This window comes from Eucalyptus grandis, chromosome 10, assembly GCF_016545825.1.
Source record: "Eucalyptus grandis isolate ANBG69807.140 chromosome 10, ASM1654582v1, whole genome shotgun sequence".
Classification (NCBI taxonomy): Eukaryota; Viridiplantae; Streptophyta; class Magnoliopsida; order Myrtales; family Myrtaceae; genus Eucalyptus; species Eucalyptus grandis.
The window spans coordinates 35,718,163-35,740,371 of record NC_052621.1 but is presented as its reverse complement, the minus strand read 5'-3'; the positions used below and the strand labels follow the sequence as shown (position 1 = coordinate 35,740,371).

General features: G+C 38.9%; 2 protein-coding genes and 1 long non-coding RNA gene across 4 annotated transcripts; 1 reads left to right on the top strand and 2 right to left on the bottom strand.

Annotated features, from left to right (window-relative positions):
- The first annotated feature begins 2,769 nt into the window (after nt 1-2,769).
- LOC120288918 lies at nt 2,770-3,531 on the top strand. Its single transcript, XR_005546831.1, has 3 exons — nt 2,770-2,910; nt 2,997-3,122; nt 3,245-3,531. It is a non-coding gene; the product is annotated as an uncharacterized LOC120288918 (long non-coding RNA).
- Nucleotides 3,532-3,944: 413 nt separating this feature from the next.
- LOC104423032 (ABC transporter C family member 8) lies at nt 3,945-10,317 on the bottom strand. Of its 2 annotated transcripts, XM_010035491.3 has the most exons (12): nt 10,124-10,312; nt 7,966-9,914; nt 7,561-7,881; nt 7,377-7,463; nt 6,665-7,267; nt 6,398-6,562; nt 6,016-6,310; nt 5,717-5,931; nt 5,336-5,641; nt 5,156-5,219; nt 4,704-4,943; nt 3,945-4,239 (listed from the first exon to the last, which is right to left on the bottom strand). In XM_010035491.3, the coding sequence occupies exons 1-12, from the start codon at nt 10,146-10,148 to the stop codon at nt 4,109-4,111; spliced, it is 4,401 nt and encodes a 1,466-aa protein (XP_010033793.2). In that variant the 5' UTR covers nt 10,149-10,312; the 3' UTR covers nt 3,945-4,108. The 2 variants fall into 2 exon arrangements, with proteins under 2 accessions (XP_010033793.2, XP_039159124.1); XM_039303190.1 differs by lacking the exon at nt 3,945-4,239 and having other exon boundaries at nt 4,833-4,966; nt 5,157-5,219; nt 10,124-10,317.
- Nucleotides 10,318-16,817: 6,500 nt separating this feature from the next.
- On the bottom strand, nt 16,818-19,078 carry LOC104424139 (ABC transporter C family member 8). The gene is made up of 7 exons (XM_039303036.1): nt 19,073-19,078; nt 18,633-18,864; nt 18,330-18,548; nt 17,946-18,262; nt 17,777-17,838; nt 17,321-17,565; nt 16,818-16,939 (listed from the first exon to the last, which is right to left on the bottom strand). Exons 1-7 carry the CDS (start codon nt 19,076-19,078, stop codon nt 16,818-16,820), a joined length of 1,203 nt encoding a protein of 400 aa, XP_039158970.1.
- Nucleotides 19,079-22,209: the final 3,131 nt, after the last annotated feature.

Below are 22,209 nucleotides of genomic sequence, written 5' to 3'. Positions count from 1 at the left end.
ACCAAACCCATCTTTCCATTTGATGCAATAAAGATCGTAGTCATGCTTTTCATTTGCCCTCGAACGTACGTTAGTTCAATAGTTTCCTTTCTTCGCGAAAAGCAAAAGGGTATATATCGTCCTCCTTGTATCGATTAGCTTTACGTGCACTCTTCATCTGAAAGTCAATATAAAATAATTACGTGAGCTAGTATTGTCTACAACTAAAACAAGCGTTTAAAGAAAATCCAAACCTTCGTCTTATTTCATCAAACGGTAGCGAGTATCTGATTTTGACATAATTTCTAAACATCAATGCCCAGCACTGACAACATTTTCCCGTTCAATTGCACACCATAGTCAAATGGGCCCGAAAAGACATTGTATTACGTAAAAATTATAAAACCAATCTAACTGGGCCTGTAGAGACTAGAATAATTTTGGCAGGTCTTCCAGTAAGGGAAATTATGATTTCTCTCTTTATGCCTTTCCCAAAAAAGGAAAAAAGTTTGGATGCATTTCAATGTGCTTGGCCAGATATAAAGTACCCTTATTCAAAATTCTAAAAAATGTATTTTTTCATCTCATTTAAAATAAACAAAAACATTTGATCTGCTCATGCCCCATGTAATGATGAGTATATTCTAATCCATAAATTTGCCTACTTAATAATGGTTTTCTCATGGGTTATATGATTCTTTTAAGCAAATACTTTCAAAGAAGGCGACCAGATAGGTTTTTAAGGCAGACAAATCAATCTCTAAGTATCTTATTTGTGGCAATTACTAAACTTCTCAATCAAATAAGTGGTGCACGATTTTTCTATCATTTCCAATTCACCTTCCAGAAAGCAATGGACGGTCGAAAATAGAAATAACGAAATAATTAGACACAAATACAGCAAGGTAATATTTACCCAAAAAAAAAATACAGCAAGGTAATTTTTTTTCATTATTTTCTCTCAATACTACAATGTGAAATATCCTTACGTGATATATACCAGCAATAATTAGGAATTTTCTGACTGTTATCTAGTCCCATATGACTCCAAATTTTTACCTTTATTATATTCAAAATAGCAATATTTATATGAGATATGATACAATTTAAGGAACATTGTATAATAAAATACATATTCCCATTTTAAACAAATGAAAAAATCACGTCCGTGCAGCGCTTGGGTATGCTACTACTTTATATAAATGTTTGTATTGTATTGTATATACATATACATATACATATATAATAATTTATTTATAATTACAAGTTATTGCCTAAGGGTTGCCTCCACAATTGTAACATAACTAGATATGTCATCTTCTCATTAATATTTCGAAGATGGGGACTCTAACGATTTCAATAAACCATTGCACATCCTTCTAACTTTTAAAGTTGATTGAATTGAGTGATATTGCCGACCATATGACTTTGGAGATGTGAAAATTTCAATTTGTATGAGCACGTTTTACATTTTTATTGCTCCTCAAAAAAAAATATTTATTGCTCCCCATAAATTGCAATGTGATATTTGTGACTGGCTTATTTCTTCTATGAAGAAGACAATAGATCATTTTACAAGAATACATTCAATGAGGATGTTCTAAACTTCCGTAAGAGAGTATTAGTGTGATTGGCTTTCTTGAGCTGGTTATTTTTGCCTTGTATTTGCGATTTTGGATTTAACCGTGAAAATTAAGACTATGAAAGATTATTGTGTAGGGAAAAGTACAAAAAAAAAAATCATAAACATATTGCATCGGTATCAATTCAATCATAAACTTTTCATTTGGACCAATTTAGTCCTAAACATTTTTCAATTAATACCAATTTAGTCCACCCAGCCGATTTAGACTGGAAATCGCTGATGTGGACGCCGGTCATCCTAGGTGGCACAAACGGTGCTAACGTGGACATTTTTAAATATTTTAAATATTTTTTCAATTTTTAAATTTTAAATTTTTTTTTTTTTTTTTTTTTCTTTTTCTTTCTCCTTTGCCCCGAGGTTGATACCGGCCATGTAAGGCGACTAGCCATAGCTAAGAACCAGCGAGGGCGTTGCGGCCCTCATTGGCCATAAGCGAGGGTCGCCCTCATGGCTGCAATGACCTCGCCAACCCTCGGTTGTGGCCGGTTGTTGGCTATGGCCGATACCAGCCACAAAGCAAAGGAAGAAGAACATGAAAATAAAAATTAGATTAAATTAAAAATTAAAAAATTATTTTAAAATATCCACATCAACGCAACATGGATGTCTAGCATCCACATCAACGATTTCTAAACTAAATTTGCTAGATGGACTGAATTGGTATCAATGGGAAAATATTTAGGACTAAATTGGTCAAATTAAAAAATTTATGATTGAATCGGTATCAATGCAACAGGTTTAGAACTTTTTTGGTACTTTTCCCTTATCATGTACACTATAGTATTTTTGCAATATTTAGTTTGGCACAATTAGGGGTTTGCAAAGGAATTAGAAATCGCCCAAATCGATTAGAACTAGATTGGAACGGCTTTAAACAAGAGAACCAGTTCAGTTCTCAGTTCCAATTTATGGAAACAGGTGGATACCAGCCTGGTTACTGAATCCATGGGTGAATCCACCCACCGAGATCGAACCGGACCAGTATTATAATAATATATTAATTTTAAATATTAAAAAATGAAAATTCAAAATCACTAAATTTGAAATTTAGGGCTTATTTTGTGGCCCGAAAGTAAGTTTTCTTTTTTTGCAATGAAGGCACTTAATATTGAAAGTCAAAAGCTACTTAATGGCCTGGCAGGCTCTTCTTCACCATTAGCGACAGAGGTTTCAAGCTTTGAGGACTGATCATATAAAATGGGGAAGCTCTCCATTGAGGAAAGGAAAGAGAAGATCCATCGGTACATGAAGAAAAGGAATGAAAGGAACTTTAGCAATAAATCAAGGTCCTCTCTCTCTCTCTCTCACATATCAGTATAATCAGCGTCTTTGCCTTGGCAAATAACTCATCAATCGTACTATTTATATGCAGTATGCTTGTCGCAAAACTCTAGCAAATATTCGTCCTTGGGTGAGGGGAAGATTCGCGAAGTACGATGAGCTTGGAGAGGCATCTAGGCCTTCTTTTAGCACTCATGATGACGACGACGAGGATGAAGTAAGACTTTTCTATGACTATCACAAGCTAGTATTGCCGTGATTAAGACATTATCACTAGTTTCCATTGATTTATCATCTTGAATTGTGATTTACCTTCATACGACACTTATCACTTTGTAGCAAGTTGCAGTGAAGGAGCAGATGGATTCTTCAGACATCTTCGCTCTGGTTGTGTATGTGTGGTGGCTTGGGAGTGGTGGCATTGATCCTGAGGTGGGCAATATTAATTGTCGGAAATAATCATGGTGTAGTTGAGAATGTGTTTTGAATGAATTAGGCATACATTACTCTCTGTTGATGATGATATCATGTGATTGTTGTGAATCGGTAAAATTCTCTTGCATTTGGATTATTGAATTGAAATGCATGCCCTCTGCTTGATGGAATTCCTAAATGAAGTTAGCATGTGTTATGTTCAAACCAGAAACTTTTTGGTTGAATAGATTTTATAGTAAAAAGAATGGCAATGTTTGGTTGATGTTTGGTGAGACCAGTTCCATGGATCCACCTAGGAACTGGACCGGACCGGTAGTCCAATTCTTAGGTGGATCCATACAATCAACGGGCGATTCGATTCTAATTTTTCGGAGCCAATCCTTAGTGGGCAATTCCCGATTCTAAGGTGGGAACCGCCCACCCGAACCATGCACACCCCTATGCACAATGCGTGAGTTCACAGCAGACAATGGTAGAGTAAATGTGTTCGGATTATTTTAACACCTAACTCTAGAGTTTTTCATATGATTTTATGTATCAACTTTTGTAGATTAATCTTTATATACTAAATACAACTTTCATGGACAATATCAGACACATAATGTACGGTAGCTCAATTCCGTGTAACTTAGCTATTGATTCCATCATCTCATTTCTTATTATTGTATAATACCATCGACTAACATTGCGGTGCACTTTATCATAGAGATATTACATTAAAGGCACATGGGAAGATTAATTATCTAATTGATAATAAATAAGAGTGCCTTAGCAGTGATATTTGCCAAAACTGCGGTAGGAACTTCTCCTACAACTTGACCAGTATTCAGCTACCAGCTTGGAGAAGTAGGAGTTGGTCTCCATCAACCTTGTGGGCTCCTCATACTCCACCAGATTTCCTAAAAAAACACAAGAAAAAACACCAGGGTAAAATATTTTTACTTTGTACAAACAATCATGAAATGAAAATTCATATAGTAACAACAATTAAAAATTAAATCTTGCCTGTGTAATGATTTTTATCCACACAGCCAATGTGTCAGAAAAAAGTCATTTTATTATACCTAGTTGAGTAAACTATAAAAAGACTCCTTTCAGGACTTATTATCGTAGTAATATTTTCAATTGCAATTTTTGCTTAATTGATCCATGGATAACTGGAAAATCATTGGCTTAACGTGGTCTGATCTTTGAATATGTTTTCTGCGATCCCAATCCATGCACCATTAAACTTCCCTTCGCAAGTTACAACGAGGCAGATTTTTTTAACTCTTAAAGATTTTTCGTAAACTACAAAGAGAAAACGGAATTGTAATTGTATCCTGAGAGAAATTGTAAATGTAGAGGATGGTTAGAAACTTACCATAAGAGAGGACCATGACCATGTCACTATCTATGACTGTGGGGACTCTGTGAGCCACAGTGATCACAGTGCAATCTGAGAACTCTTGCCTGATTATCCTCTGAAGAACAGCATCAGTTGCTGAATCAATCGAAGCAGTGGCTTCATCAAGAACTAGGACTCTGTTCCTCCTCAATAGAACTCTTCCCAAGCAAAATAGCTGCCTCTGCCCAGCACTCCAATTCTCTCCTTCATCACTCACTGTTTGAATTTTGAACAAAGCCGTTCACATTCCCATTAGCATAAAAAAGAGTCAGAATCATTTTGATTGAAGGTACGCGATATTGATACATGCATGTAGTGTAAGGCACTGCTGCATAGCTACGAGCAATTAGTGTCAGATCTTAGTAGGATTTTAGTGACTTCCAATCGGTGACTAGATTTTGACATGTAATGTAACACATGATGCTCACCAGAAGAATCCAGCTGATTCGGAAGGCTGCTAATTGTGGCCTTGAGCTGACATTTTTCCAGAGCCTACAAATTATGAAATGATCAAGGCTTGGTTCGCCACATCTATGAAAAGGATGATCTAATTGGGAGACATATTATGAAGATTGAAAACCAAAAATGAGCACTATTGTACATATTACCATCCAAATGTCATGGTCAGAGTAAAGGCCAAGAGGGTCCATGTTAGTCCTAACACTGCCTCTGAACAAAGTGGGCTCCTGAGGGATGATGCTGAGCTTCATCCTCAAGTCCTTCAATCCAATGGAAGTAATGTCTAGCCCATCGATGTAGATCTTCCCGCTTGCTGGCTCAACCAATCGAAACAATGCGCTGATCAGAGTCGTTTTCCCGCTTCCTGTTCTTCCAACAACGCCCACTCTGCTTCCTTCTTTGAATGTGCAAGTGATACCCTTCAACACAAGCGGTGCGTTGGGACGGTACCTTAGCTGAAACCAAGTAGGAAAAAACCCTTCGTATTAGCAACCTGCAAAAAATTTCTGATTTTGAGTTGCAATTTGTACCTTTAGTTCTTGCAGCTCGATTCGACCCTTTGATGGCCATGAAGAAGGTGGCCTATGATTCTCCACAACTGCTGCAGGCTCAGATGATATGTGCATGAACTGTTTGATGCGCTCAACTGAGATACTGTAGTTTGACAAGTTGCAATACCACCGGATCACGAAAACATGCGTACCCGTCAACGTAAAAGCATAAGAGAGAGATAGCCCAACAAGACCTGCAAGACCGGGATAAACAAATTTAACTAGTACTTCCGACAATTCGATAAGTTCTTGCTGTTTTAATGTAAGTTTTCATTTACCTGTAGGCACATATCCTTTAGGAAGAAGAATCAGAAGAAGAGAAGCAGTAAGTAGGGTCAGGTTCTGAAGTGCTTCTATTCTCAGAACTAGCCACTCCATAAGTGCATTGGAGTGGAATAAAAGTTTCGCATCGGCGTCCACGAGTTTCACGAAATTGCAGAAGAATCTGTCTACTGCGTTAAAAGCTCTAATGGTGACCACACCCAGTGATGTCTCGGCCGCATAGTTCATGAGAGGAGCTTTTGTCGTTCCATTGATTCTTATTAATTCGCGTGCCGAGGCCAAGTAATATGCCTTCATAGTTGAGGGACTTAACATGGTTAGCCCTTCTTGATCAATAGATATGGCCAAATTCAAAAGTTCTAGACTTAAAAAAATCACCTGAACATATTTTCCAGCAACCATCGCAAAAGTCGCAACGATGAGAACTTGCCACGTGACTGAGGCCATAATCCCAATTATAGCCAGAAGCTCAATTCCAGCAGCTATCACAAAGATGATGGAGAATGGGATGTCGAAGTCTAGTACACTGAAATCTGACGAAGCCTGTGAGATTTTAAATGTCAGCCTAATTCTTCATATGGTAAGTGCTTGATGCGAAATGATAGTGCTGAAGATATTGAAACATGAATGTGAGAATGATCTTACTCGGGTCAGAATCCTCCCCACTGGAGTAGAATCAAAGAAAAGCATGGGAGCTTTGAAAATCGAATCAGTGAAACCTGAAAAGAAGGCCTTGGAGGCCTTTAGACCCAGATGAGCTGCAAAGAAGGATCTCAAGTACACGAACACAGCACTAAGCGAGGAAATGCCCGTGAAGACACCTATTAAAGTGCCACTACTAATGTCGGGAAATTGAATAGCTAGTGCTAGCCAATAGGTTGATGCAGCCTGAAGCGCCACAAATGCTAACTGCGTCAATAAGCCTAAAAACAGAAGGGTTAATCCTTTCGACACCATAATGTAATCCCAGAAGGGCTTCCACCCAGCATCACCAATCTCCTTCTCTTCTTCTTCTGTAAGTTGCACTCCCGGTTGGGCCTTCTCAGATATCTCAACTGGCTTACTCTCTTTAGATTCCTCGTGCTTCACTAAAAAGGAATCCGCAGTTTCACCGGAGATTTCACCATTTGAAGGTCCAAATGAGGTTAAAACTTCTTTGTGAGCATTCACAAGCTGTTCAAATGCTGTTCCTGCAATCAAGAGCTCCTGGTAGCTTCCTGACTGTGTAACACGTCCCTTCTCCATGAGCTTCACAGCACAAAAAGCGATTCATGTTTAGCATATCAAAAAAAAGAAATTACCACTGGCCTAAACTTTTCTAGTTATGCATATGAGAAGTAAGAACACCTGTTCTTACCAAAATTCGATCCATATCTGAGAGAAATTCCACTTGGTGAGTCACTAGGATGACCATCTTATTTTCGAGCGCGCCCATGACACAGTCCTGCAGTAAAAGACTCGACTTAAGAACAACGGACTTTTTAATGATTAGTGTTTTCTCGATTATTTTTCCCTAGGAAAATATGACCTCAACTTCTTACATTGAAAAGTATTGCAGCAGTGTGCGCATCGACCGCACTGAAAGGATCATCAAGAAGATAAATATCTGCATCGTTATAGACGGCCCGAGCTAGTTGAATCCTCTGCTTCTGTCCACCACTCATGTTGAGCCCTCTCTGGCCTATTTCTGTGAGATCTCCATGACTGAAGCTGCTGATATCTTTATCCAGTGCGCACGCTTTTATGGCCTTCCTGTATCGGGCCTCATCCATTGGTTTTCCGTAGAGTATGTTGTCCCTAATCGTCCCGCTTTGGATCCAGGAAGTTTGAGAAACATAGGCGGTCGATCCACATATTTTAACCTAAATCAAGATGCATGAAATAATTAAAGTTAGGTGTGAGACGGAGGCGCACATCTTACGGGCATAGATGTCTTGAAAACTCACAGTGCCTGTGGTTTTGGGTATTTCTCCGAGTATAGCACAAAGAAGCGATGATTTGCCCGCCCCAACCGGACCACAGACCGCAATCTTTTGCCCGCATTTCGCTTCCAAGTATATGTCTTTCAGAGTCAGGATTGCAGATTCCACGTCCCAAGAAAAATTTCCTGACAAAATCTGTATGCTTGTGGTACTAGATGAATCCTCCACAGGGACTTCCCTTATTCTGTCGCTCTTTAGCTCGTCGTCCACCAAAAATGCATTGATACGATCGAATGACACCATCATCTGGATCAATATAGACAGGGCCTCAGGGATCATCCTAACAGGCTCACCCATAGCCCGCAACGTCGCAAGAACTGTGAAGATAGTACTAGCGTTTAATGGGGCACTCTGCAAGAGAGCGCAACCTAAGAAAATCACCGAAGAAATTATAGTCGGGGACATCCAATAAAGCACTGTCCCGTAAGGCCTCTTGAACTGGGCTTCAGCCAGCCACTTCATCTCAGTGGCACGGCGTGACTCGATCAAGTTCCTGAATTTTTCTTCCCACGACTGCAACTTTATGATCTTCATGCTGTTCAGGATCTCTGAAGTAGACCGGAGCCGCTCGTCTTGGGCGTTCATGAACTGGGACTGGCAGTTTTGGAGGATCTTGGCGATAGGCACATTCAGGAGTCCGCAAATTAGGAGCGGGATTAAGCCTGGAAGAGCGCCAATGCCAATCACCGTGAAGAGGACACCAATGGACAGGAAGAGTTGTAGCGTGAGGCTCCAAGTGGAATGGAACCACCAAGGGAATTCACCCATCCGATACGCATCCACAGCGATGTAATTCACGATTTCGCCAGTTGAGTGTCGTTTTCTTCCGGTGTTCGAAATTTTCAACTGCTTCTTGTAGACCGCTACCATAAGAGCCGATCTCATTCTCATTCCGGACCTCCTGGAATCAAAGAAGTAATGTCTCTGCGAAAAGGACTCCACTAGCTTGGCAAGAATCATGCATCCAATAATAGTGAACCCTTCTGACAAATTTTCCTGCTCTCCATTCGAGTAATTCACAAACCAGTACAGTAACAAAGGGGAAACAATGACAGATATCGTTCGGGAAAGCGCACATAAGCCTATGAAAATGTTCTCCTGGAAATATACTTTCGCAATGGTCTTAATAACCGAGTAACTCTGTGAACCCTTTTGTTCGCTTACAACCGAATCCCACGCGATTGCAAATTTTTTATAGGCCAGATCAGCTTCGTCCTCGGAGACAAGAGATGGGATGTCCTCTAACTCTAGCGGCTTTGAGTACCCCAAGCGTAACAATGGATTAATCCAAGAAAATGTCAACTTGCTGAGGCAGCTGGCACAGCCGAGCTGTGACCAGGATTCATCAGGTTTCGCACCTAATAGAGGTTCGTATAATTTATCATCTGAGTTCGGTTTTGGAACCACAACATATTTCCTGAAGGCACAGAACAGAAGGAGAAAGTTTATAGGCCAAGTCACAATGTCTAAAACTCCGATTCCGAGCCCTCTCAACAAGAGCCAGATGTTCAGAGCGGTGACGAGCAAACAGTAGGCAACCCACCAAAGAGTGACTATGGTTCTCATCCACTTGGATTTCGCAACAAGCAACGAAACTGCCAAAGACATCCATATCAATCCTCTAACAAAGTGAAGCAACCAGCTCTGCGGTCTATTTATGTCGGCTTGAAGTAGAAGACTCTGGAGGGCGATACCAAAGTGCGCAAGGCTACTAAATGCACAACAAACAGCAACGACAATGAGTACCAAGTCCTTCCTAGTGCTGTTTCCATTGGTGTTGCGCTTCCTAAGGCTGTTGGCGATCCACAAGATGTAGAAAGAGCAGAGGAAAAGCAGGTTGGCGCCATCAATTACGCTACTCTGGGTGCAAGTGCCGAAATCAAGCTCTCCATCACATATCCAAGAGAATGCCTCTGATTTCAGCATATAAGGAAAGAGAATGAAAAGCTAAAACTGGAGTAAGCCTCTGTCGTTACCAACTAAGCAAAAGCATACATCGAAAGGCGAAAAAACATGTCAAAGCCTCAACGATACAGTACTATGGACGAATAAGTTCCATTCATACAAAACAAACCACGTCAGTTTCATTGCAGAGACACTGGTCACGATAGTATTAACGTACCGGGTAAGGTCCAGAGGAGAGCCATGGATGGAAGAAGCTGGGTTATTTGGGCTCTGAGCTTTCGCTTCTCCTCAAGCACACCGACTGATGTAGTAGTTCAGACATAAAACATAAAGGGCTGTCCAGTGAATGAGAACGAAGAAGCTAATAATAATAATGATCTGGGCCCAGATTTGACGCTGACCAGACAATAAAACTCTGAGCTCAGAATACGTATCGGGTTTTATATATATGCATTCGATCGATACTTGTGGCTGGTTGTCGGGTTTTGTAGATTGGAAAACTTTTGAACGTTAGGCGATTGCTTGTCTGAACCTACCTATATAAAACTGCACCCGAATGGTCTTTGTCTGAACCTCGATAACCTCCTCTCACGCAATTACCGTAAAACTAACCCCCACAGAGAGAGAAAGAGACTTTGCAACATTTCAAATTTGGATTATACATATCCTACCTTGCCATCTTTTGGCAGTTCAATCATTAAATTCTAAGCGCCTGTCCACAGACCATGCGGCTTTTGGCACTACGGATCTAACCAAGACACAAACGTGCATGCCGCAGCATCAATTGGTGAAAGCCACGTATTTTCCTGGATATGTTTTAATGAAGGGTTTAGGTTGCAGATGTTTTTCGGAATGCAAGTTGAATCCCGAAACCATTCCTTTAGCTTCCAAGGGATACAAGTTCATTTAACCTAAATGAAGGTTGCTCATGAACGCTATCTTTATAGAATTCACAGAAATGGGTCACTTCCTCCATTTCATATGCTTTTGGATGAATTACTTTGACGTCGCATCGTGCGCATATCTCTTATTTATGTCAGACCCTTTGGTTAGAAATATGAGAGCAATATCTATGTATACTTATCCCGGAAAATATATATATATATATATATATATATATATATAAAAAATATATATATATATATACTTGTATAGTATATGAATGTGAATAAATTGTATAATGCATATGACATATGCATTCTAGAGAAATCTAATCAACAGGTTCATGTTGAGTAAATTATATTTTCTAATTGAGGAGTTAGTAAACACCATTCTTCACATGCAATAATATACCCCAAACTCTCGTAAGGTTTAGCACTCGAGCGTCCATAACTTCCTGTGAAAAATTTGGAGTCAACCCGAATTTACCTCTATGGTTGGAACATTCCTTCACGGTTTACAAACTCAAAGGCCCTATCGATAAATAACTGTCGTCATATGTTGTAATTTTGCATAATTTATGGTAACATTTGCAATTTATGGTCAACAGTTTTCCATAAATTTGCATAAGTTGCTATCTTCTTAAATTTACACACGACACCAATCTCGTTGATTGCTAGACTAAACTATAAAATTTCAATGTGATAAAGGGCCATATTAGAAGAGTCCAAATGAATTATGCTCTTTTCTTTGATCAAAGAGTCCGGATTAAATATGGGCAGCACGATTGGCGTGAGTTCTCTCTCTCATCGTAGAGGTCGAGGGTTCGAACCCTCTTGTTGCTAAAGTGTCAGAAATTGGGGGTCCTGGTGTTAGAGTCCTAGGCTAGTCTCTTCCGAGATTTACGTCTAAATAGTGGCTTGGGGCGAGGCCCGACAATGCCACTGGGTACTGAAGGTCGTGTGATCCCTGAAGGGTGATCTCCAGCAGTTCCTTAGTCAACAGAAAAAAAAATTAAAAAAAAAATAAAAAATTCCGGATTAAATACGATACCCATCAAGGTCGACATAATTATAGGGAAAAGCATCAGTTTTCTCCGTTTAGATCATTAGAATGGGCCTATGATGATAATAAAGTTTCACTCCACCTTATAAATCCCGCATTTAATTTGATTTCTGGCAACTTGTCCAATTTATTTCCTCCAACCATGATTGGCGGTACCATCGAAGCGTGCTACACTTAAGGTGAATTTAAAAATTGGAGTTAGGATCCTGGCCTATTTTTGTCTCATTAGGATGTTCTTATTGGCCTATTGTTTTCTCCTAGTAAGGATTTAATTTTAGTCTACTTTAAAATGTAGGGGAACAACTAACGCTCTACGTGCTCAAAATAAATCAGTTAAAAATACAAAATCAACTCTACAAAGTAGTAAATAAACCATTTTATGATTTTCCATTTTTGCTCTACTAAGGTTCTCAATCTCAAGCAATATGAACTTGCTAACAACGACGATTGCTCGTTTGATCTGTCCATCATTAAAAGACTTGTTAGCTTCGCGTTCTTATCTAAAACACTTCGATGCCCAATGAAATTCTTTGTTAAATCCTTCACGTTATTACTTTTGTCCAGCGAAATTAAAGATTACGAGCCGCCGATTTTCACCAAGTTGGCACGATATAATATATTTGTAGAAGTATATTTTAAAAAGCATGAGAGCGAGACAAGGACACATTGTTTTCCCAGCTACACGAACTTAAAAGTGGAGTTCGACAAGTGCCCACGAATCACCAATCCTACCAAATATATGACGTTGTGATCAATCGATATTTCTCGGGACCATTCAGTATTTGTTGACTGTCATTAGAAAAAGGACAAAGAGAGACTTCCCTTTTATATCATTATCATTCTTGGTACGACAACCCCAAGCTAAGCTATTCAATCATGTGACCAGTATTAAAAAAAACGACGGCCCAAATGACTGTCAATTCGAGTTTCATTTGAACACGGCTCTTCTTGGATCTAGGGCTTGCACGACGCCCCGACATTAATTAAAGGGGACAACTTCTCTTGTCCTTTCGCTTTTAACCACATTCCACGATTCGTGCTTCGTTATTACCACAACATTTCTGAAAATATATCTACAAGTTGTTCATGAATATATTTCTCCCATTAGCTAGCACCGATAAGAGAAAAGGAAAATAATATGTCTATTTTCTTTCCACAAGACAGGACCAAGTACTTAACCATTATAAGCATTTTTATTAGGTAAATGATGAAATCTAAGGAGTTAAAAAAAAAAAAGTATATACTAACTCTCCTACATGCATAGCCCGCTTATCGAACACTGTATATGCAAACATTGTCGCTATAAAAAGAAAAAGAAAAACACTTCCTAGCACGATGAAGCCATGAAATTTAATGATTATTGCTTCTTGTTCCTTCTTTTTTTCGCAAATTATTTGTATAGTTTCCCATTTTTAGGAAAGTAATACCCACTACGCTTTTGGGCATGAACGATGGGTGCTTTTTTTTTTCTGTTCTTTTTTGGGATTCTAGAACAATGGCTACTCTTTGAACGTTGGTTTTGACTGACAGAAAAATAATTCAATCCAATTTCTTGCACCCATGAGTAGTAATGTGACAATCATGTGTCATGATCACCTCATTTGCTGTAGACCAAACATCTTCAGAAAACGGCAGTTTTGTCCTAGAAATATCATTCTCCACTGAAATTCCTATGCCCCTGGGAAAATCCCCAAAGAGAAAATCATTAGGCTTTCTGTGAATTGGAGAATTGACAGCTTTTGGACGTGGTTTGATGTTATCCACTCTCCTCAAATTGGTGGCCAGTTTTTAGTTTAAATTGGCCCTGGATTGCCCTCCAAGTTCATCCACCTAACTTTCACTCATCTAAGCCTTCCCTATGGCATAAGTTGAAGAGGAACTTCACACTTTAGCTAGTGGTGACCTCTACATTCTTTTCGTTTGATTGCCACTTTCAAGTATAGACACAATTTAATCACGAAATTTACTGTACTAATCTACCGTCAAATTGTGTTTATAATGTTGCGGAAAGCAAATGATCGAATAATAATATATACAAAAGAAGAAAATATATCAAACACGAGATTTTCGTGATTCAATTGTAGAAATCTACATCCACGAGGAGAATAAAGACGAATTCACCATGAATCAAACGATACAATAGAGATTATACTCCAATTACATCCAAAAATATACCCAATGTTTAGCCCCAAGATTATTTCCCAAAATTTCTCGTGGAATAATCTTTCAATCTCATGAAAAATTACACGAAAATCTGACCATAAAATTTAATTGGCTTCAACACTAAACTTCTTAAATGTAATTTATGAATAAGCTTCGTCACACGGACAACAAGAAGACCTGCTGCCAAGCACTTCAGCGCCTACGGACATTCCTCGTGGTAGAGCAACCACGGCACACGCTTCTTTCCAAGCACTCAGGCGATGCTTCAGTATTCGCTTGTATCAACAACGCTCCGGCCTTCGCTTGCATTTGGTGCGTGTACATATACGTATGGAGGAAGGACGGCGCGCGATAGGAAATCGTGCAAGTTCGGTCAACCGATCGACAAGTCCAACTTTTGGACTTTCCTTTTCTTGAACATAACTTAAACGAGAATTAGGAAGGAATATTTCTAAATCTTTTGCTTTTATTCTTTCTCTCGCCTAATCTTTCCTACACTCGTTTTGTGTGTGATCCTTATCCAACATAGCTCAAATGAGATCTAAATTTCCACACCAAATATTTGAGCACCCAGAAATAATAATAACTTATCTCGGGTCCGTTTCATTGGTAGGCTCAAAACTGAAACATATTTTAACATATAATAAAAGACGTTTCATGGACCATCAAACTGGTTATTGCGTTAGTATAATTGAACGAGTAACTTTAATAAGCAAACAATCGCCCGAATAGTTCTTGCCTTGTTATCCTCAATGGTCTAAATATAGACGTTGCAGGTTGAAATCTCTCACCTAAGAACACGACCATGGCACCTAATCGTAAGACGACCTCCTAGGATATATAGCTGACTCTATGCTAGTTGCCAGCTCACCAAACCCACCTTCCATTTGACGCAAGAAAGATCGTCGTGATAATAACATTACATCAAAAGGATATATCGTCCTCCTTGTATCGATTAACCTTACATGCACTCTTCATCTGAAAGTCGGTATAAAATAATTACGTGGGCTTTTGAGCAATCTCCATCACTAAAACAAGCGATTCGAAGAAAATCCAACCCTTCGTCCTATTTCGTCAAACGATGGCAAGTATATGATTATGATATAACTTCTAATCATCAATGCCCGACGCTAATAACATTTCCTCGTTCAATTGCCTGAAAAGATATTGTATTGCGTAAAAATTAGAAAACCAATCTAGCTGGGCCTATGGAGACTAGAATAGTTTTGGTAGATCTTACAATAACGGAAATTATAAATGCTCTCTTTATTCCTTTCCCTAAAAAGGGAAAAAGGTTGGATGCATTTCAATGTGCTTGGCCAGATATGAAGCACCCTTGTTCAAAATTCTGAAAACGTATTTTTTTCATCTCATTTAAAATAAACAAAAACATTTGATCATCCCCATGTAATTATAAGTAAACTTCTAATCCATAAATTTGCCTACTTAATAATGGGTTTCTTATGGGTTATATGATTCTTATGAGCAAATAATTTCAAAGAAGGCCACCAGATAGGTTTTTAAGGCAGACAAATCAATCTCTAAGTATCTTATTTGTGGCAATTACTAAACTTCTCAATCAAATAAACAGTGCGCAAGTTTTTATTTCCGATTCACCTTCCAACAAGCAACGGATGGTCGAAAATAGCAATAACGAAATAATTAAACACAAATACAGCAAAGTAATTTTTTTTCATTATTTTCTCTCAATACTGAAATGTGAAACATCCTTTCGTGATATACCAGCGACAATTAGGAATTTTCTGACTGTTATCTAGTCCCATATGACTCAAAATTTTTACCTTTATTATATCCAAAAAATAGCAAAATTTATATGAGATAGTATACAATTTAAGCAACGATTTATACAAAAATACGTATTCCCATTTTAAACAGATGAAAAAATAACGTCCGTAAGCGCTTGGGTATGCTACTAATTTATATATATATATATATATATATATATATATATATATATATGCATGTATGTATGTATGTACATATATAATTATTGCCTAAGGGTTGCCTCCACAATTGACTTTAGATAGCCAGATATGTCATCTTCTATTAAAATTTCGAGGTTGGGATCATTATAGTTCCTTCTAACTTTTAAATTTGATTAAATTGAGTGATATTTCCGGCCATATGACTTTGGAGATGTGAATATTTCTATTTGTATGAGCACGTTTTATATTTTTATTGCTCCCCATTAATTGCAATGTGATATTTGTGATTGGCTTTTTCCTTCTATTAAGAACTAAGAAGACAATAGATCGTTTTCCTGGAATACATTCAATGAGGATGTTCTAAGCTTCCGTAAGAGAATATTAGTGTGATTAGCTTTCTTGAGCGGGTTCTTTTTGCCCAGTATTTAGCTCCATTTTAGATTTACCCGTGAAGATTAAGACTATTAAATATCATATTCTATAGTATTTTTGTAATATTTAGTTTGGCTTTTGAGAACAGATTATGATCACACCCGCACAATGCGTGACTTCACAGCAGACAATGGTAGAGTGGATGTGTTCAGATTATTTCAATACCTAACTCTAGAGTATTTCATATGATCTTATATATCAACTTCTGTAGATTAATCTTTATATTCTAAATACAACTTTCGTGCACTATGTCAGACACATTATGCACGGTAGATCAATTCCTTGTAACTTAGCTTTTGATTCCATCTCGTTTCTTATTATCATATAATACCATCGACTAACATTGCGATGCACTTTATTATAAAGATATTACATTAAAGTCACAGAGGAAAATTAATTATCTAATTAATAATAAATAAGAGTGCCTTAGCAGTGATATTTGCCAAAATTGTGGTAGAAGCTTCTCCTGCAACTTGACCAGTATTCAGCTAGCAGCTTGTAGAAGTAGGAGTTGGTCTCCATCGTACTTGTGGGCTCCTCATACTCCACTGGATTTCCTAAAAAAACACGACCAAAAAACACCAGTGTAAGATATCTTTACTAACGGATAGATATAGTCACAACATTTAAAATTAAATCTTGCCTGTGTAATGATTTTTTCACACAACCAACGTGTCGGATAAAAGTCAATATATTGTACCTGATTGAGTAATCTATAAAAAAGACTCCTTTTAGGACTTCCCATCATAGTAATATTTGCAATAGCAATTTTTGCTTAATTGCTCCACGGATAACTGGAAAATTATCGCCTTAGCATGGTCTGATCTTTGAATATGTTTTCCGCAATCCCAATCCATACAGCATTAAACTTTCCTTCGCAAGTTACAATGAGACAGATTTGTTTTAACTCTTAAAAGCGTATCGTAAACTATACTTACCGTAAGAGAGGACCATGACCGTGTCACTATCTATGACAGTGGGGACTCTGTGAGCCACAGTGATCACAGTGCAATCTGAGAACTCTTGCCTGATTATCCTCTGAAGAACAGCATCAGTTGCTGAATCAATCGAAGCAGTGGCTTCATCAAGAGCTAGGATTCTGTTCCTCCTCAATAGAACTCGTCCCAAGCATATTAGCTGCCTCTGCCCAGCACTCCAATTCTCTCCTTCATCACTCACCGTTTGAAATTTGAACAAGTGGTTCGCATTCCCATTAGCATAAAAAAGATTCAAGTCATTTTGATGGAATGTCTGATGATATTGACACATGCATTTAGTGTAAAGAACTGTTGCATAGCTACAAGCAATTATTGTCGGATCTGAGTAGGATTTTAGTGACTTTCAAGCTGTGACTAGATTTTGACATGTGATGTAACACATGATGCTCACCGGAAGAATCGAGCTGATCCGGAAGGCTGCTAATTGTGGCCTTGAGCTGACATTTTTCCTGAGCCTACAGATCATGAAATGATCGAGGGTTGGTGTGCCTCATCCATGAAAAGGATGATCTAATTGGGAGGCATATTATGAAGATTGAAATCCAAAAATGGGCACTTTTGTGCATATTACCGTCCAAATCTCATGGTCAGAGTAAAGCCCAAAAAGGTCAATGTTAGTCCTAACACTGCCTCTGAACAAAGTGGACTCTTGAGGGATGATGCTGAGCTTCATTCTCAAGTCCTTCAATCCAATGGAAGTAATATCTAGCCCGTCAATGTAGATATTCCGGCTTGCTGGCTCAACTAATCGAAATAATGGACTGATCAGAGTCAATTTCCCACTTCCTGTTCTTCCGACAACGCCGACTCTGCTTCCTTCTTTGAATGTGCAAGTGATTCCCTTCAGCACAAGCGGTGTGTTGGGACGGTACCCTAGCTGAAACCAAGTAGGAACTCCTATTAGCGACCTGAAAAAAGTTGTTCTCCTTTAATGCAATTTGTATCTCTAGTTCTTCCAGCTCAATCTGAACCTTTGATGGCCATGAAGACGGTGGCCTATGATTCTCCAAGACCCCTTCAGGCTCAGATGGCATGTGCATGAACTGTTTGATCCGCTCGACCGAGATGATGTAATTTGAAAAGTAGCAATGCCACCGGGTCACAAGAACATGTGCACCCGTCAAAGTAAAGGCATAAGAAAGAGATAGGCCCACAAGCCCTGCAAGACCAGGATAAGCAAATTTAATTTCAACTTTCGACAATTTAGTAAGTTCTCACAAATGTCATGTAAATTTGCAGTGACCTGGAGGCACATATCCCTTAGCGAGTAGAACCAGAAGAAGAGCAGCAGTGAGCAGCGTCAGGTTCTGAAGTGCTTCTACTCTCAAAACTGGCCACTCCATTAGTCCGTTGGAATGGAAAAAAAGTTTCGCATCTGCGTCCACAAGTTTCAGGAAATTGCAGAAGAATATGTCTACCGTGTTAAAAGCTCTAATGGTGACCACATCTAGGGATGTCTCAGCTGCATACCACATCTGAAAGCAATAAATTTAAATTGAGGAGAAACATATTCCCCTTTTTAGCAAGAAGGAAATCACTTTCCCTATAAGTCAAAGCAAATGAAAATTAACAATTTTCCTTGAAAATAATGTTTATGAAAAATATTTTCCTTTATCATGAAATTTTCAATAGAGCAAAGGCATCCATGTAAATTTTTTTTTTTCCCTATCTTTAATAATTTACCTCCATGATCTTAACACTCTCTCTAAGATTGCAAATATGAAAGCTCTATCAGTAAACGATTGTTCTCTTCTTCTTCTTTTTTTAATATTCCTTAAGCAATAATAACATTGGCAATCATATAATCAACAATTTTCCTTAGTTATTATCTTTTTAGAAATCATTCCACAGTTAAAAAAATTTCCTTTTGATTCCCTAAAATCTAGATTACATGCCAGACCATAGTCGCGGAATTTTTTCCAACTAGTAAGATTTCGACCGCTTTAACGTTGTCGATATCATGAAGTCATGATGGGAACGTGAAACCGGGACGCCTTAACGATGTGCGAAAAAGCATGATCATTTCAAACTTTGACTCCTCCGTTTTCTTCATTCTTTATTCTACCATTTGTCAACAAAAATTCGACTAAAGTTCCTCGCCGTGGGACGCTACTTATATACAATTGATCTCCACTTTCAACGGCATTTAGCCCATGGAAAAAGAGAATGTTGGTTTGTCAATTAAAATTAAAGATTGAGCTGTCAATTTTTAATGCGTAGGCTCGATATATGTATTGTGGAAGCGCGTATTGACAAACATAAGAGCGAGACAAATCGACGACAATTAAAAATATAACTATACTCGTAACATACGTCACATCTCCAACTGCAAGAATTCATACCCTAAATTCGACATGTGATCATGAATTGACAATCCTACCAAACACATGCCACCATGAATAGTCGATATTTTAACACGACGATCTCCAAATATGTAATGCACCCGATATGATTTCTCGAGACCATTTGTAGATTTGTTTGGTTATCATAAGAAAAATGACAAACCAAGACTTGCCTTTTAATATTGTCTATCGTTCTTTGGGACGCAAACCAAAAGCCAAGCTATTTAATTTTGCGATGATAGGGAATAGTACTTCTATCAAAGCTAAACTACGGGCCAAATGACTACCAATTTGAGCTTCCCTTTAAGTTCAATGAAAATAATAAATTTAATGCTCTTGTTAAGTCCGACACTCTCCTTTTCTTAGTATAAAACAAAAGGGTATATATCATCGTCCATATATCGCTAAACTTCTCATCCGAAAGTCATTATAAAATAATAGAACTGGCTTTTGAAGACGTCGGTACTTTAAATGATACAAAGAGAATTCGACCCTTCATCCTATTTCATCAAAATGGTGGTAAGTACCTGATTATGACATGATTTTTAATCTATTTAGAGATAAAATGATTACTAACCAATGCTCAACATTGATAATATTTGCCATGGTGAAATATCAATAATCAATGTCGAACATTGGACTCTTGAGATTTTCTTTCTTCGTTCAAATGCGCTCCATAGTCAAATGGGCCTCAATAGAAATTAATAAACCCAGTATATCTGGGCCTAAAGATATTAGAATAATTTTAATGGGCCTTACACGAAAGAAATTAAATTAAACTAACAGTCTATGGTGCGTTTGGGAAGACTTTTGGGGAAAGTCTTTAGGAAAATGCAAATACCTTTGAGTTAAAGGTGTTTTCCAAAATGCAAATTGTGTTTGGTAAATTATAGTTTGAAAGCCCTTTATAAGTATCTTGGAGTAAAATGGTGTTTGGAGGATTACACATTTACAAAGAACTTTGGTGATTAAAAAAAATTATAAAAAAATAAAAAGTTCACCGGCCAAGCAAGCTGCCGCCGGCGATCTCAGGGTCGGGCAACCTCGGCGAGGGTCGCCCGACCTAGATCTAGGTCCGCCGGAGGTCGCGCGACCTCGCGGCGACCGGCGAGACCCAGATCTAGGTCGCACCGGAGGTCGCGCGACCTCGCGGCGACCGGGGCGCGACCTAGATCTAGGTCGCGCCGGAGGTCGCGCGACCTCGCGGCGCCGGCGAGACCTAGATCTAGGTCGCGCCGGAGGTCGCGCGACCAGATCTCGGGTCGCCGATAGGTCGCTCGATCTCCAACGACCGAGATCGGTCATCCGACCTCGCGCGACCGGATCTGGTTGCCGCGAGGTCGCATGACCTCCGACGACCAGATCTGGTCGCCCGACCTCCGCACGACCAGATCTGGTCGCCCGACCTCCGCACGACCAGATCTGGTCGCCGCGAGGTCGCGATAACGCGACCCGCCGGGTTGCGCGCCTCGCGGGCGGAAGCCACGACTCGCCGGGGCCGCACGACTGGCCGGTGACGGTAGCCGTGACCTCGCCGACCTCAACCGTGACTCGCCAGCCTCTCAAGCTCATCTACGCTGTCGGAGAAGAAGATGAACAGTAGTTCATGAACAGTAACACGGGCATTTCGAAAATGCTGAAAGCCCAAGGCAGCCTAGGACCTGCCTTGGGCTTTCAGCCTTTGGAATGCTGGCATTCCTTGAAGGCAAGTTTCAATGGGTGTTCCCAAACACCCAATATTTGGGCAAATGGGCTTTGGACTCCCAAGGGGCTTTCCAAAGTGGTTCCCAAACGGAGCTGTATGGTCGAAATAATCCGACAAAGAATTCAATATCAAAGTAAAAACCATTTTATGATTTTTCCATTTTCTACAAAGTTTCTCAATGTGTTACAGCCGTCGATTTTTTCTCTAGCAAGATTTTCAATCTCGAATAACGTGAAATTACTAACAACTATGGTTCATTGTTGATCCATTCATTATCAACAGATTTGTGCTTACGGAGCTTCATGTTCCTTCTTTGTTAAAACACTTCAATGCCCCGTGAAATTCTTTGCTAATCGCTTCACGTTTAATTTTTAAACTCTAATCTATTTGGTTTGTCGAGCAGAATTAAAGATTATGAGCCATCAAGTTTCAACACCTTGGCACGATATCATATACTTGTGAAAGCATATTTTAAGCCAAAAGAAGAGCGAGACAAACTAGCACGAACAAGTAACACGATAACATTTTAAAAAGTTCAACAAAATTACACCGTTTAACTTCACAAACTCATAACTTGAATTCAACACATGCCCACGAATCACCAGTCCTACCAAATACACACATTCTTGACCAATCAATATTTCTTGACATCAATATGTATTGGTTGGCTATCATTAGGAAAAAGCAGAAAGAATGACTTCCCATTTACATCATTATTATTATTGGGACGAAAACCATAAGCTAAGCTATTCAATCATGTGATGATAGGGAAT